General features: G+C 48.2%; 1 protein-coding gene across 1 annotated transcript in view; it reads left to right on the top strand.

Annotated features, from left to right (window-relative positions):
- The window catches only part of osbpl8 (oxysterol binding protein-like 8), a gene marked incomplete at its 5' end in the record, with an annotated part of 40,236 nt that extends 26,566 nt beyond the window's left edge, over positions 1-13,670 (top strand). The window contains 7 exons of the mRNA XM_056276596.1: positions 2,059-2,148; positions 2,422-2,558; positions 7,150-7,335; positions 8,397-8,484; positions 11,264-11,369; positions 11,565-11,670; positions 12,242-13,670. Coding sequence (XP_056132571.1) covers positions 2,059-2,148; positions 2,422-2,558; positions 7,150-7,335; positions 8,397-8,484; positions 11,264-11,369; positions 11,565-11,670; positions 12,242-12,377 — 849 coding nt within the window. The remainder of the gene's footprint in view (positions 1-2,058; positions 2,149-2,421; positions 2,559-7,149; positions 7,336-8,396; positions 8,485-11,263; positions 11,370-11,564; positions 11,671-12,241) is intronic.
- Positions 13,671-15,208: the final 1,538 nt, after the last annotated feature.

The raw sequence follows: 15,208 nt of genomic DNA, 5'->3' as shown, positions 1-15,208 counted from the left end.
CTTGCTGCTAATCCTTGCTATTGTTTTCAATGAAGAAGGCTAAAAAGCAATTTCACCCCAAATCTGAAAAAGGAATCTGGTGAAAGAAAATCAATTTTAAATCAGAATTATTAATTATCCTGTAAATGCTACATGGTATAGCATCTGATTATGGCCTCTAACACATACTAAGTCTTACAGAGAGGAAAATGCCAAGAAATAGTTAACTTCTGGGGCGTCTGGGTGGCGTGGCGGTCTAGTCCGTTGTCTGCCAACACGGGGATCGCCGGTTCAAATCCCCGTGTTACCTCCGGCTTGGTCGGGCGCCTCTACAGACGCAATTGGTCGTGTCTGCGGGTGGAAAGCCGGATGTGGGTATGTGTCCTGGTCGCTGCACTAGCGCCTCCTCTGGTCGGTCGAGGTGTCTGTTCGGGGGGAATAGCTTGATCCTCCCACACGCTACGTCCCCCTGGTGAAACTCCTCACTGTCAGGTGAAAAGAAGCAGCTGGTGACTCCACATGTATGGGAGGAGGCATGTGGTAGTCTGCAGCCCTCCCTGGATCAGTAGAGGGGGTGGAGCAGCGACCAGGATGGCTTGGAAGAATGGGGTAATTAGCCAAGTACAACTGGGGAGAAAAGGGGGGGGGTAGTTCTGACAGTTCTAGTGTATTCATTAAGATAAGTCACTGGTTAAAGGAATTTTATTTTTTATATTAAAAATTAGCTCTTCATGTTGGGTGAAGTAACACATTCAACAAATAGTTTAAGCTAGCACTAATGCTTTTCCTTTGATAGGAGAACAAACAGGAAGTCTTTCTCATATCTCTTTTTTTCTTTGTGTCTCACTGCCCCTCCACCATTACCAACCCCACCACCACAACCACCCCCCAACCCTAATACCCCACAACATTCCCCAATACCCTTCACATCCCAACCACGGTGACCCCCCCCCCCATACCACCGCTCACTCTGCTGCCCATGCTGTGTCTGCACTATCTAGAGACAGGTACATGTCACCTCAGAGAACCTGCTGAAGATCAGCTAAACCCGATACCACTTTACTGAGTTGTACTCCCATCTAAATGGGAAAAAGCATCAGGCAGTGCTGGTCTAGTCTTGGAACCGGTTGATGTTAGCATTGTAGGATAAACGGGGCTGCAGGTTATAAAATGGAGCCAACAACACGTGACGGGCGGAAAAACCGCAATGCGCTGGGTAGGCCATTGATTTCCTATGGAGAGAGAGCTGTGTTGCTCAACCTAGCAAGGTTGCTAGCTTGGGCGGAGCAGACCGCTCAGTTTTCCCCACATTGCCGCTGCACTCATAGTTCAAACTATTTGAACTTTGAACCCTGTTTGCGGTTGACCTTTCAAAGCACTTTTCCGTTGTCAACAGCAAAGCTAATTACATCTAGCAAGGTATACTACGCTGCTCTTTGTGCTAATGTTTAGCTGTGAGCACTAGCTGTTCTGGGTTCAGCCCAGCAGCAAGCGCAGCTTTGACCGCTCATCACGTGTCAACAGCTTCAGTGAAGGTTGGTTTAGGAGTGACAACAAGACGACGTTAAAAGCAGTGAGTTCTGTCAATGCTTGTTCATTAACATACCTAAATCAACCACGGCTGTCCTTAATGTTGTTATGTCCAGCTGTGTTTATCCTGCTATGCTTACATCGCTAACTACCGAGCTCAGCCCAGCATTTCTAGGCAGGGTTCCACCCTCAGGTGGAAGTGGTATCAGGTTTGGTATCGCACAGTGACATTTGAAATAATGTTAAAATCCAGCCCCCGTAGTCTGCTTGACATCAAGCTGATGGAAAACTTTTTTTGCTTAAAAGAAAACAAACTGCATAAAAACAGGTGGAATTAAACCAACAGTTAAAGAAGAAACCATATTTTGTTCATTTCTGAGGTTATGACTATTCATGCAAGCAGTGATTCAGTTTATAATTCTCCCTCCCTCCCTCCCTCTCTCCCTCTCTCTCCCTCCCTCTCTACCTCTCTCCCTCTCTCTCACCCACTCTCTTTCCCTGTCCTTCTAACCATTCCCTCCCTCGTCTCCTCCTCTCCTGCCCTTCCAGCCTTTCCTCGGTAGCAGTGATAGCGTCAATCAGGTGTCGGGGAAAATCAAACTGGGAAAGGAGGTTCTGGCCACGTTGGAGGGACACTGGGTATGTGTGTGTGTGTGTGTGTGTGTGTGTGTGTGTGTGTGTGTGTGTGTGTGTGTGTGTGTGTGTAACGATCACAAATGACTAGACTCCCTAGCCCTTGGCTAACGGGTCGGACCCTTTAGTCGACTGGTTAAACCTAGTCGACCGTGGTGCAGGAGACCCTGGATCGTGTCCCGGCTACAGCGGTTCTACATGTGTGTGCATGTGCACGTGTGTGTGTGTGTGTGTGTGTGTACGCAGTGTGTTGTTTACTTGTTTCTGCTCCGTCTGCAGGACAGTGAGATCTTCATCAATGACAAGAAGACGGGCGTCGTGGACACATTCTGGAATCCGACGCCGGAGCTGAGACAGAGCCGGCTGACCCGCTGCACCGTCCCGCCGGAGGAGCAAGGAGAGTTCGAATCCGAAAGGTCCGGATCTAGAAAACCCTTTTCTGACCCTTGTGCTCCCGCCCCTGCTCCCGTTCTGCTCTCTGTGCTCTTCATCTTCTCTTCACTTCTGTTTAGCTCCAGTTTCATCGGCAGCCATGTCTGTTCACACACACTCGAAGTTGGTCTCGGTGGGACGCTTGATATAAAACCACATGAAGACAATGTTTTAAACCACACAAACGACGAAGAACATTAAACATCTATGAAAGATATCTGTGTACCCACAAATGTGGAAATATCTCAAGCAGGTCATGAAGTCACGCTGACAGTAGTTTTTCCATGTCTGTGAATAAACAGCTGACAAACTGAGAAAACAAACACAGATCCTGTTAAATAACCCCCCCCCCCTTTTCTCCCCAATTGTATCCGGGCAATTACCCCACTCTTCCCAGCCGTCCCGGTCTCTGCTCCACCCCCTCTGCTCATCCGGGGAGGGCTGCAGACTACCACATGCCTCCTCCCATACATGTGGAGTCACCAGCCTCTTCTTTTCACCTGACAGTGAGGAGTTTCACCAGGGGGACATAGCACGTGGGAGGATCACACTATTCTCCCCAGTTCCCCCTCCCTCCCAAACAGACGCCCCGACCCACCAGAGGAGGCGCTAGTGCAGCGACCAGGACACATACCCACATCTGGCTTCCCGCCCACAGACATGGCCAGTTGTGTCTGTAGGGACGCCCGACCAAGCCAGAGGTAACACAGGGATTCGAACTGGCGATCCCAGTGTTGGTAGGCAACGGAATAGACCGCTACACTACCCAGACGCCCTCAAATAACAGGATTGTACAGCAGATACCAACTGTGCTGCTGGTTTTCTGTTTTTCCAGGTATAAAACCTCAGTAACTGGAACAGCAGGTGAATGAGGTTAACTACCCAGTATAATAGAAAACCACCGGAGGACCTGATTGAGAACCACTGGTTTACAGTATCTGACATTCAGTTCAATTCAATTCAGTTCAGTTTATTGTCATTAAAAACAATGTGCAGGCACATGTTAAAAATAAAATGAGGGCTGTGGCTTCGCCAAACAGTGCAAGACAGACACACACAAACACAGCAAACACAGTAGAAGATATACACACATGAAGACCACACACAGTAGAAGATATACACACATGAAGACCAAACACAGTATAAGATATACACACATGAAGACCAAACACAGTATAAGATATACACACATGAAGACCAAACACAGTATAAGATATACACACATGAAGACCAAACACAGTAGAAGATATACACACATGAAGGCCAAACACAGTAGAAGATATACACACATGAAGACCAAACACAGTAGAAGATATACACACATGAAGACCAAACACAGTAGAAGATATACACACATGAAGACCACACACAGTAGAAGATATACACACATGAAGACCAAACACAGTATAAGATATACACACATGAAGACCAAACACAGTATAAGATATACACACATGAAGACCAAACACAGTAGAAGATATACACACGAAGACCAAACACAGTAGAAGATATACACACATGAAGACCAAACACAGTATAAGATATACACATGAAGACCAAACACAGTAGAAGATATACACACATGAAGACCACACACAGTATAAGATATACACACATGAAGACCAAACACAGTAGAAGATATACACACACATGAAGACCACACACAGTATAAGATATACACATGAAGACCAAACACAGTATAAGATATACACACATGAAGACCAAAAGCTAAGATAAGTTAAAAGAGAGCTGGAGTACAAAATAAAATATCTACAGACATTCAGTGGGTAGCCAGGTTCAGGTGGGCAACAGCTTGTGGAAAGAAGCTGTTTTTGAGCCTGGTAGTGCGGGCTCTGAGGCTCCTGTAGCGCCTCCCAGAGCGCAGGGGGGAGAACAGTCCATGGTTGGGGTGGGTGGGATCTCTGCTGATGCTCAGACCCCTTCGAAGGCAGCGTTTGTGATAAATGTCTTGTATGGCTGGGAGCTGGGTACCGGTGATATGCTGGGCCACCTTGACGACCCACTGCAGAGCTTTCTGGTCTACTGAGGTGCAGTTGCCGTACCACACTGAGATGCAGATGGTCAGGATGCTCTCTATGGTGCAGTGGTACAAGTTGGGGAGAGTTTTGGGGGGTAGACGGGTGCTCCTCAGCCTCCTCAGGAAATGCAGGTGTTGTTGGGTCTTTTTCACAAGGGCCTGGGTGTTTAATGTCCAAGAAAGGTCCTCGCTGATGTGGACTCCAAGGAATTTAAAGCTGGAGACACATGCCACTTCCACCCCATTGATGTGTATGGGGGAGTGGCTGCAGCTTCTAGACCTCCTAAAGTCCACAATCAGCTCCTTCATCTTCTGCACATTGAGAACCAGATTGTTGGTAGTACACCATGATGTGAGGTGCTGAATCTCGTCCCTGTAGGCCATCTCGTCATTATTGGTGATACGGCCAATGACTGTGGTGTCATCTGCAAACTTAACTATGACATTTGAAGGGTGAGTTGGCAGGCAGTCGTGGGTAAAGAGGGAGAAGAGGAGGGGGCCCAGAACACAGCCTTGAGGGGCACCTGTGCTGAGGGTCAGGGTGGAGGAGGTGTGGTCACCTAACCTAACAGACTGAGGTCTGTTAGGTTAGGAAGTCCAGAGTCCAGTTACAGAGGGAGGGGTTGAGGTCAAGGGAGAGGAGTTTGGTGGTTAGTTTGGTGGGGATGATGGTGTTGAAGGCAGAGCTATAATCTATGAACAGCATCCGGATGTATGTGTTGTTAAGCTCAAGGTGGGTCAGAGCAAAGTGCAGGGCAGTGGCAATGGCATCCTCAGTAGACCTTTTGGGATGGTAGGCGGTAGGCGAACTGATGTGGATTGAATGTGGGGGGGATAACGTTTTTGATGTGAGCCAGAACCAGTCTCTCAAAGCACCTAATGGCAATGTGGGTGAGTGCTATGGGTCGGTAGTCATTCAGACATGTGGGTGTTGACTTCTTGGGGACAGGAATGATAGAGGTGGTCTTAATGCATGCCGGGACTATGGATTGGGACAGTGAGAGGTTAAATATAGTTGTGAAGACCTCAGCCAGCTGGTCGAAGCATTCCCGGAGGACCTGAGCAGGTATGCCATCCGGTATGGCAGCCTTCTGTGTGTCCACTCTGCGCAGTGATTCTCTGACTTCTGTGATTGATAGAGTGAGCACCTGGTTTTCTAGATGGCTGGGGGGGATTTTTGTGGCTGGGTCAGTGTTGTCCTTGTTGAAGTGGGCGTAGAAATGATTTAACTCATCTGGCAGGGAGGCATCATGGACAGTGGGACCACTATTGGAGCTTTTGTAATCTGTGATAGACTGAATGCCTTGCCACATTCGCTGGAGATCGGAGTTATTGTAAAAGTGGTCCTCTATTCGTAGTGAATAGTTATGTGACATGGATTGGATTCTCTGCCATCCTGTATGGAAGATGTCGTTTAAAATAAGAAAATCTGCTTACATACAGTTTACAAACCCACACCGGTTCATAACAGAATATTGTGTGTTTGTTTATGGGTTTTGTTTGTAAGAGAATCTGTGTGGAAGTAGAGAAGGATGTGAAGTACTCCAGCAGAAAGATGTGAAGCACTCCAGCAGAAAGATGTGAAGTACTGCAGCAGAAAGATGTGAAGTACTCCAGCAGAAAGATTTGAAGTACTGCAGCACAAAGATTTGAGGTACTGCAGCAGACAGATGTGAAGTACTGCAGCAGAAAGATGTGAAGTACTGCAGCAGAAAGATGTGAAGTACTCCAGCAGAAAGATGTGAAGTACTGCAGCAGAAAGATGTGAAGTACTGCAGCAGAAAGATGTGAAGTACTGCAGCAGAAAGATGTGAAGTACTGCAGCAGACAGATGTGAAGTACTGCAGCAGAAAGATGTGAAGTACTGCAGCAGAAAGATGTGAAGTACTGCAGCAGACAGATGTGAAGTACTGCAGCAGACAGATGTGAAGCACTGCAGCAGACAGATGTGAGGTACTGCAGCAGATAGATGTGAAGTACTGCAGCAGATAGATGTGAAGTACTGCAGCAGACAGATGTGAAGTACTGCAGCAGATAGATGTGAAGTACTGCAGCAGACAGATGTGAAGTACTGCAGCAGATAGATGTGAAGTACTGCAGCAGACAGATGTGAAGTACTGCAGCAGAGAGGTTTGGACGCTGACATGAGCTGAAGCAGGTGATGTGAGCATTAGGAGATCAGGGGATGAAAAGTGGTAGAAATGCGTCGTTTAATGTTGTCTGATGGCGTTTAGTCCTCACCCCTCCTGTTGCGGTCGTCTCTGGAATGGCTTCCATGACGTTCCCTGGGTAATGGTTTAAAGCCGGCTAACGGGGACGTCACTGTGAAGTCTGCCAAGCACGAGGGTGGCTAATGGCTCTGGAAATAACACCGACTCACTATTCTGTGGTGTAATCACAAGGCCTGAATATGTATTTACTTGTGTGTGGTTTTAAAGTGGACTCACCGAGCCTCTCCTCTCCTCTCTGCAGCCACATGTTCCTCTCGTTTCATGTCTCCGTCCTCTCCTCTCCTCTCTCCTCCCCTCTCCTCCCAGGCTGTGGCAGCACGTGACGCGGGCCATCAACAGCAAAGACCAAACCGAGGCCACCAACGAGAAGTTCCTCCTGGAGGAGGTGCAGCGCAAATCGGCCCGTGAGCGCAAGGCCAAGTGTGAGGAGTGGATCCCGGCGCTGTTCGAGCAGGACTCGGTCACCGGCGAGTGGCATTACAGATATGCCGAGTGAGTCCCCCACCGCCGGCCAGACACCAGCCGGATGTCACTTAGCGGTTAACACTGGTTAGCACTGGTTAACACTGGTTAGCTAGTTAACACTGGTTAGCTAGTTAACCCGGGTTAGTGGTTAATGCAGGTTAAAGGTGGTTAGCTGGTTAGCAGTGGTTAGCAGGTTAACGCTGGTTAGCTAGTTAACCCTGGTTAGTGGTTAATGCAGGTTAAAGGTGGTTAGCTGGTTAGCAGTGGTTAGTGGCTTACCGCTGGTTAGCTAGTTAACCCTGGTTAGTGGTTAATGCAGGTTAAAGCTGGTTAACAGTGGTTAGCAGGTTAACGTTGGTTAGCAGTAGCCATCGGTTTGACACCAGAAGCAAATAAATTGTTGTAATCTCACAGCTTTGCTGGAGATGGGCATTTTTTAAAAATATTACTGAGGTTTGTTTTATAATCATGTTACCAAAATAAATTTAACAGAGGGCATTTTGGTCAAAAGCAAAATCAAACAAAGAATAGATCATGAAAATAAAATGTAATTCACTTTAATTTGAGACTGTGGAGACTGTTCACATACAAAACCCAGCATAGATGTATTGATAGGAAAAGGGGCTGGTTCTCACTCAAAAATATAGCCCCTGAGGGGGTTATTCTCTTCTCATTATGTGGTTTTTAACTGTATTTTACTGAGGATAAAGAAAGCACAAACCAGATATTGGCCTCTTTAGTTTGCTGAAACCTTCCCACACTGATTCTGTTCTGCCTTTCTGCAGTTTGTCATGACAGAACTAATGTCGTTCATCTGAGACATGCGTCCCCTCTCCTTATTTACATTTCAAATATTAACATGAAAATATTTTCCAGAAGTAATTCATGTTTAGGACAATTAAAAGCTGACTCACTGTGATAAGTGGAAAGCGTCTGACCCCTAGTGGATGTTTTCAGTGTTACATGAACAGCATTTTATTGCAGTCCTCTATCAATCTGTCTGTCTATCTATCCGTAATAAACGTGTCTGTCTTCCTGTTTCTGTCTCTCTGTGACGGTTGTTTTCTGTCTGTCTCTGGTCTTATCAGTACTCGGCCGTGGGATCCACTTAACGACCTGATCCAGTTTGAGAAAGACGGCTGGATCCAGACCAAGGTCCGACACCGCACCCCTATGGTACGTTCTGCCAGTCTTATTAGTCTGACTAACCCGGGGCCGCGGAGGGACAATTGGAAGTGTCAGGTAGGTCGGCCGGATCAGAAACTTAACCGCAATCAAACATCCCGCCATTAAAACGAACATGCATCCTCGCCGCCGTCTGTCAGCTGCCTGTGTCCACTCATCACCGTCACCATCATCTATTTATCTGTCTGTCTGTCTGTCTCTTTTGACCTTCTCCTTGTCTTTAACCTTTGCCTCTTCCTCTTTCTCTCAGTTTCCCCCTCTATTTTTTCTCTCTCGCTCCTCAGTCCCCCTGTCTGCCATCCTCTCTGTATTGGAGATAACATCACTGCTGTCAGTCTAATTTTGAATTAAAAAGGAGCAATTTAGGGCGTCTGGGTAGTGTAGTGGTCTATTCCGTTGCCTACCAATACAGGGATCCCGGTTCTAATCCCTGCGTTGTCCCTGGTTTGGTCGGGTGTCCCTACAGACACAATTGGCTGTATCTGCGGGTGAGAAGCCAGATGTGGGTATGTGTCCTGGTCACTGTACTAGCGCCTCCTCTGGTCGGTCGGGGCACCTGTTTGGGGGGGAAGGGGGAACTGGGGGGAGTAGCGTGATCCTCCCACGCGCTACGTCCCCCTGGTGAAACTCCTCACTGTCAGGTGAAAAGAAGCGGCTGGTGACTCCACATGTATGGGAGGAGGCATGTGGTAGTCTGCAGCCCTCCCTGGATCGGCAGAGGGGGTGGAGCAGCAACCGGGACGGCTCAGAAGAGTGGGGCAATTGGCCGGATACAATTGGGGAGAAAAATGGGGGACAAATTTAAAAAAAGAGCGATTTTGCTGATTGCAAGAAAGCTGGAAAACAAATCAGCCATTTAATTTACAGTTTGCCAGGTCCTCCGAGATCTGCAGCTGTATGTCGTCGTTCTTATGAGCTGAAATGAATGTCTTACAGAAGGTGACCTGTCACCATTTACATACAGTTAAATCCCACCGGTAAATCTGAAATACACTCAATCCACCAAGCAGCACTTATTTCTACAATATCTAAACTTTTGTAAACAAATGTGCTTCTATTGCATCATTATCGCCAACTAAAACCCATCACAGGGGGCAGTATTGAGCTCATTTAATTAGAATAAGAGCTGCTTGTTGGGTCATCTGTCTGGACAGGAGCGGGTCCAGACTCATGTTCTGTGAGGCATGTTTGATTTGCTTGTCAGTAGACAAGCTCACGATAAGCCGTAAGACCTCAGCAGTATTTCTTCCCAACTCAAGAGAGAATGGCACAGTGGTGCCTCTCAAGGGGAGGAGCGATCTCTGCTCCACCCATTCATCACATCTGAAGACAAACCACCACCACCGATTGGCATCCTTCACCTCATGCCCCGCCCCCAGCCTGTGTCCATCATCACCTCCATCTTGTTTGTCCTCTCCACACATCGATGGGTCACTTTGACTCATAGTGATGTTTCTGTTGGCTTGCATGTGTGGCTCTTTAGCCAGTGTGGACCCTGTTGTGTTCTGTGTGTGTGTGTGTGCAGACTAATCAGCAACCCAACATCATGCACTTACTTAACCGTCGATCAGCATGCTCTTTGTGTTTGTGTGTGTGTGTGTGTGTGTGTGGACCTACGTTAACCGTTGTGTCAGAATGGAGAGCAGTGAACAGTTAAAGTCACAATCCTGAAGATTCACATAGACATGTCATTTTTCATACCTTCTGCCTCTGATTTATTGAAGACAACAGCTAATCCATGAACATCAGATGCGGCTGGTAAGGATGTGATAAGGATGGCTGCTGTCTGGTAGCACTTTGCCAGGAAAAATGACAGGGTGCATAGTGTTTTCATCTTCATCATAGCAGCCAAATGAGGAAGAAGAAGGCAGGTAGTGTTGAGTTTTATTTTTGTGGGGGGGTTCCCCTTTTTCTTCCCCAATTGTATCCAGCCAATTACCCCACTCTTCCGAGCTGTCCCGGTTGCTGCTCCACCCCCTCTGCCGATCTGGGTAGGGCTGCAGACTACCACATGTCTCCTCCCATACATGTGGAGTCACCAGCCGCTTCTTCTCACCTGACAGTGAGGAGCCTCGCCAGGGGGGTGTAGCATGTGGGAGGATCACACCACTCCCCCCAGTCCCTCCTCCCCCCTGAACAGGTGCCCTGACCGACCAGAGGAGGCACTAGTTGGTGCAGCGACCAGGACACATACCCACATCCGGCTTCCTATCCACAGACACAGCCAGTTGTGTCTGTAGGGACGCCCAACCAAGCCGGAGGCAACAGGGGGATTCGAACCGGGCTATACCCATGTTGGTAGGCAATGGAATAGACCACCACGCCACCCGGACACCCTTTTATGTGTGCTTCTGACCCAGCAGCCCAACTGACTCTCATTCAGTCAGGATGGAGCTCAGACACTCACCTCACCACCACCCACATAGGACACACACTGTTCAAACTAAAACGACTACCTTCAGGATTGTAGCTTCAAGCTGTGCTGTGTAGTTTGTTTGTCGCGTTATTTTTTTGTGGTTTGGAAAGTTTTTGTAGATGTTTGTGTGTGTTGCTGATTTCATGATTGTATGTGTGTACATGCTTGTACAGGCACTGGTGTGTGTGTGACTCATCTTCCTAATTTGTGTTTTTTGTGTGCGTATGTTTTTGCACGTGTGTACTTTTCTCTGTGTGTGTCTGTGTACATACCTGTCTGTGATGTCGGTCTGTACTGTATGCTTGCGTGTGTGTGTGCACGCGTGCGTGCGTGTGCACATACTGTGTGTATTAGGTGACAGGTCCTAAGAGGAAACATAAGCAGGGAGAGATAACCAAGAGTCCAGAGAGCGGCTGCTCCTCGCCAGAACCCGACCGACACGACTCCTCCGGGAGTGAACGTAACTACACACACGCACACACACACACACAAGGGCAGATGTACACACACACTGAATCTGGAACAGACAAACCAACAACACACATGGACTGACTCGAGCACAGTCACACCTGTGTTGACACACACACGGTCAGTCAGTTTGGGGCGTTAGCTTGAGGGCGTTGTCATGGTAACTGTAAAACTGTCCCTCTTTCAGGGCATAAAGGTAAACATGGCGGCCGTCTGAAGAAGAGAGGAGCAGACCTCAGCGAACTACAAAGTGCCATTGATTCCATAAAAAAGACGCAGGAGGACATCAACAGGTCAGCCAGGTCACATGACTGTATCGTTACCCAGGTCACATGACCTTAATATTACCCAGGTCACATGACCTTATCATTAACCGGGTCACATGACTATCATTACCCAGGTCACACGACTGTATCATCCAGGTCACATGACCTTATCATTACCCAGGTCACATGACTAGCATTACCCAGGTCATGTGACCTCATCATTATCTTGGTCACATGACATCATTATCCTGGTCACATGACTACATCATTATCTTGGTCACATGACATCATTATCCTGGTCACATGACTACATCATTATCTTGGTCACATGACCTTATCATTACCCAGGTCACACAACCACATCATTACCCAGGTCACATGACCTTATCATTAGCCAGGTCACACGACCACATCATTATCCTGGTCACATGACCTTATCATTAGCAAGGTCATATGACCTTATCATTATCCTGGTCACATGACCTTATCATTAGCAAGGTCATATGACCTCATTGCCTGCGGAACTGTGTGTAGCTTCTTAATAGAACATACTTTGTCTGGTCTGTGTGTGTGTGTGTGTGTGCGTTCGCATGCACAGGAGTATCAGCGTGCTGCGGAGTCGTGCAGGAAGCCAGGCGGCATCAGACGGTGGCTTCTTCCTCCAGCAACGCGACTACATCATCATCATCATCCTCGTCTTCCTTCAGGTCCTCATCAACCTCCTCTTCAAGTAGCAGCCATGACCGAACCTCCACCCTCGGCCCGTCTCCATTCCAAGCAGACACACTGGGAATATAAGGTGTTGTGATGGAGATCTCAAAATTTGAACTTTGACCCCCTCATAATATGACCACATCTGTCTCCTCCCATTCTGTCTCTATTAACTCCAACAGCGCCCTCAAGAGGGCAACAGTGTAACGTGTACTTGAACATGGGCGCTCCCCGGACACAAAGGGGACATTTTTTAACCTCTTATTTATTAGACGTTTTTTTTACCTGTTTCTGCTGATAAAGTCACAACCTGGTGAGTTTCCTCACAGAGGCGCGGCGCGGTTCTGCCATACTGGATGTCGTCCTCCTGCCCTGACGAAACCCAGTCCCGAGGTTTGCAGCTACGTGTTCTTGCTTTTGAGTTTTATTTTTGCTTTATGTCTTTTATTGTTGTTGGTTTTCCAAAGGACTGAAATTGAGTGTCTCAATTCACATTTCACCTCATTCCCAAACTCCTGGGAACATTTTAACACAGTGACTTCTCCTGACTCCACCTTTAATAGCAACGTCTTTTTTTAACGTTTGTTTGTCGTGTGTGAGTAGAGCTCTGCTTGACAAGAAAGACTGCATATGAGAGAGGAAAGAATGAAGAGTTCCAATAATATAGGATTTTCTTTATTTTGAATTATTCTCAAACATTTTAATGTTTGTCTTGACTTTTCTGAGTGGTGGATGACGGAGGTGGCAGTTGGTTTTAAGAAATCCAGATTGTAACAGATTAACACAACACATCTCTTACGTGGTTTGCAGAAGAGGTCAGTGTAAAAATGTAAATGTAGTCTCGGTGTACACGCAGCCTTTACAGCTACGGGAGCCCGCTGTGGACAACAGCCCGCCTCTGACGTCCCCAGGCTCGAACGCACTGGAAGCGGCCGGCGTGCACGGCGAGCCGTCCAGACCACCGCCAGAACCTCCGTCTGACGCTGCTGAGCCCAGTCCTGTTATTTTGAGTGTCGGCAGATGAGAAAGTAAAAAAAAAAACAGCAGATTTTCCTGGAATTTATGAAAGGGTGGTGACCTTTGACCTCTCCCAGAGCAAACTAAGGTGGACTGAACGTGTTTTCAGTGATGGTGTTTCTGTTGAGGAGAAACCAAAGATGTTTTGATCCAAACTTAAACACTCACTACCAGGTCCGCGGCGGTGTAGCGGTCTAAGCGTCGGCTTTGTGTCGATGCAGTGTCCCACTGGGGACCGGGGTTCACGTCCCGGTCTCGTCACATCCGACTATGGCCGGACTCGATGAAGCAGCAATAACTGACAGCGCTGTCTTGGGGAGGGGGGCGGAGTCGGCTTGTGTTCGTCACATGACTGCATCTCTGTGTGTGTGGGGGAAAAAGCAGCGGTTCGGCCTGGAGTCGCCTTGTCCCGGAAGTGGCGAGGCGTCTCCTTCCAGACTGCCGGCCGGAGAGACGCAGTTGGCGAACGCATGATGCAGTACGAGGGTCGGTGTTTGAACTAGAATAGGGAGCGATTGGCCACTAAATTGGGAGAAGAATGTAAAAATCAGAAGAAGAAAAAAGAAAAGAAGACTCACACCTACCTGTAACATCCGGCCTCAGACTTGGGGAGCAGGAGTGTTGTTGAGATGCTGGGAAGACGTACGTCCTGTTAACGGCGTGTCAGCCGTCTCCAACGGGAAGCGGAACAGAAAATGTGGCCTACTAGTGCCCCTGTTGCACTACGCGGTACCGGCTCAGCCTGACTCGACTCGCTTCCGTGTGGTCTTCCGTTACCGTAACAGCAGCCCCTCGGTGTAGCTGGTCGTCGTAGGACGCCTGGTTGATCTGCTGTGACGTCATCTTCAACACGACCATTGTAAGAACAAACGAGGAACAATGGCGGACATGGAGGGGTCCTGTACTTGATCCTCGGTACGTAGCTGTTCCTGCCATAGCAGGAAGGAGCCGTCTGCTGGAGAAGAGCAGTGGCGCCCCCAGAAATGTTTCATAGGGGGGGCCAAATGGGGCCCCGTAAAATCTTGGGGTGGCACACCAAAACCAAAAGCCACGACTGAATTTGGGGAATTCTGTGATGCTGTTGTAGTATACTGTATAGCCTAGTGGAAAACTGTCAATATGAGAGTTAAGAAAAATATACATTATTGATTTAAATGAACAGCACCTAATGCAAAATATCAGATAGAAGCATATTCTGCATATGCGACTCGTGGCTGGGGGGGCCAGGGATAGTACCAGGGTGGCCGTGGCCACCCCAGGCCCCCCCTTGGGGGCGCCACTGGAGAAGAGGCTCCTGGCAGCAAAACGACCGACTGGTACTCAAAAATGCCGGGTGACATCACGTGTGCGCTGACGACGCATTTCTCTGACCAGTCAGAGGTCTGCCTTGATTTTGGTACCGCTCCAGTTTGTTTAGAACCTTGACAAAGGTGGTACCAGAAAAGTGGTCTCAGCTACCAAAATGCCGGTACCTCCCAGCAATGGAAAACGAAAACCGAGCCAGTCGAGTTGAGCCGGCACCACGTGGTGGAAGGGGGGCATCATACAGCCCGTGGTACGGAAAATAAAATCTAGTTCCGTTATTCATCTAAAGTAATGTGATGTAATCAAATGGTGTAAACCAGAAAACAGGAAATGTGATGCAGTGCCACCCTGATGAAAAGGAGGCGCTGTTGTCTCTGCGGCTCCTCGGTGTTCAGCTAGACACAGCCGGTGGCTTCCAGTGCGTTCAGGCCTTCACCGTGGCCTGGAGGTGCAGCGTAGAAACATTAGTGAGGTAGCAGTCCAACATTAGCCGGAAGAGACCGTAGACTTCAGTACTCTCACCGTTGTCAGC

Source organism: Lampris incognitus, chromosome 3, assembly GCF_029633865.1.
Source record: "Lampris incognitus isolate fLamInc1 chromosome 3, fLamInc1.hap2, whole genome shotgun sequence".
NCBI classification, from domain to species: Eukaryota; Metazoa; Chordata; class Actinopteri; order Lampriformes; family Lampridae; genus Lampris; species Lampris incognitus.
Note: the sequence above shows the minus strand (reverse complement) of the source record. Positions and strands in the feature narration are given on the sequence as shown.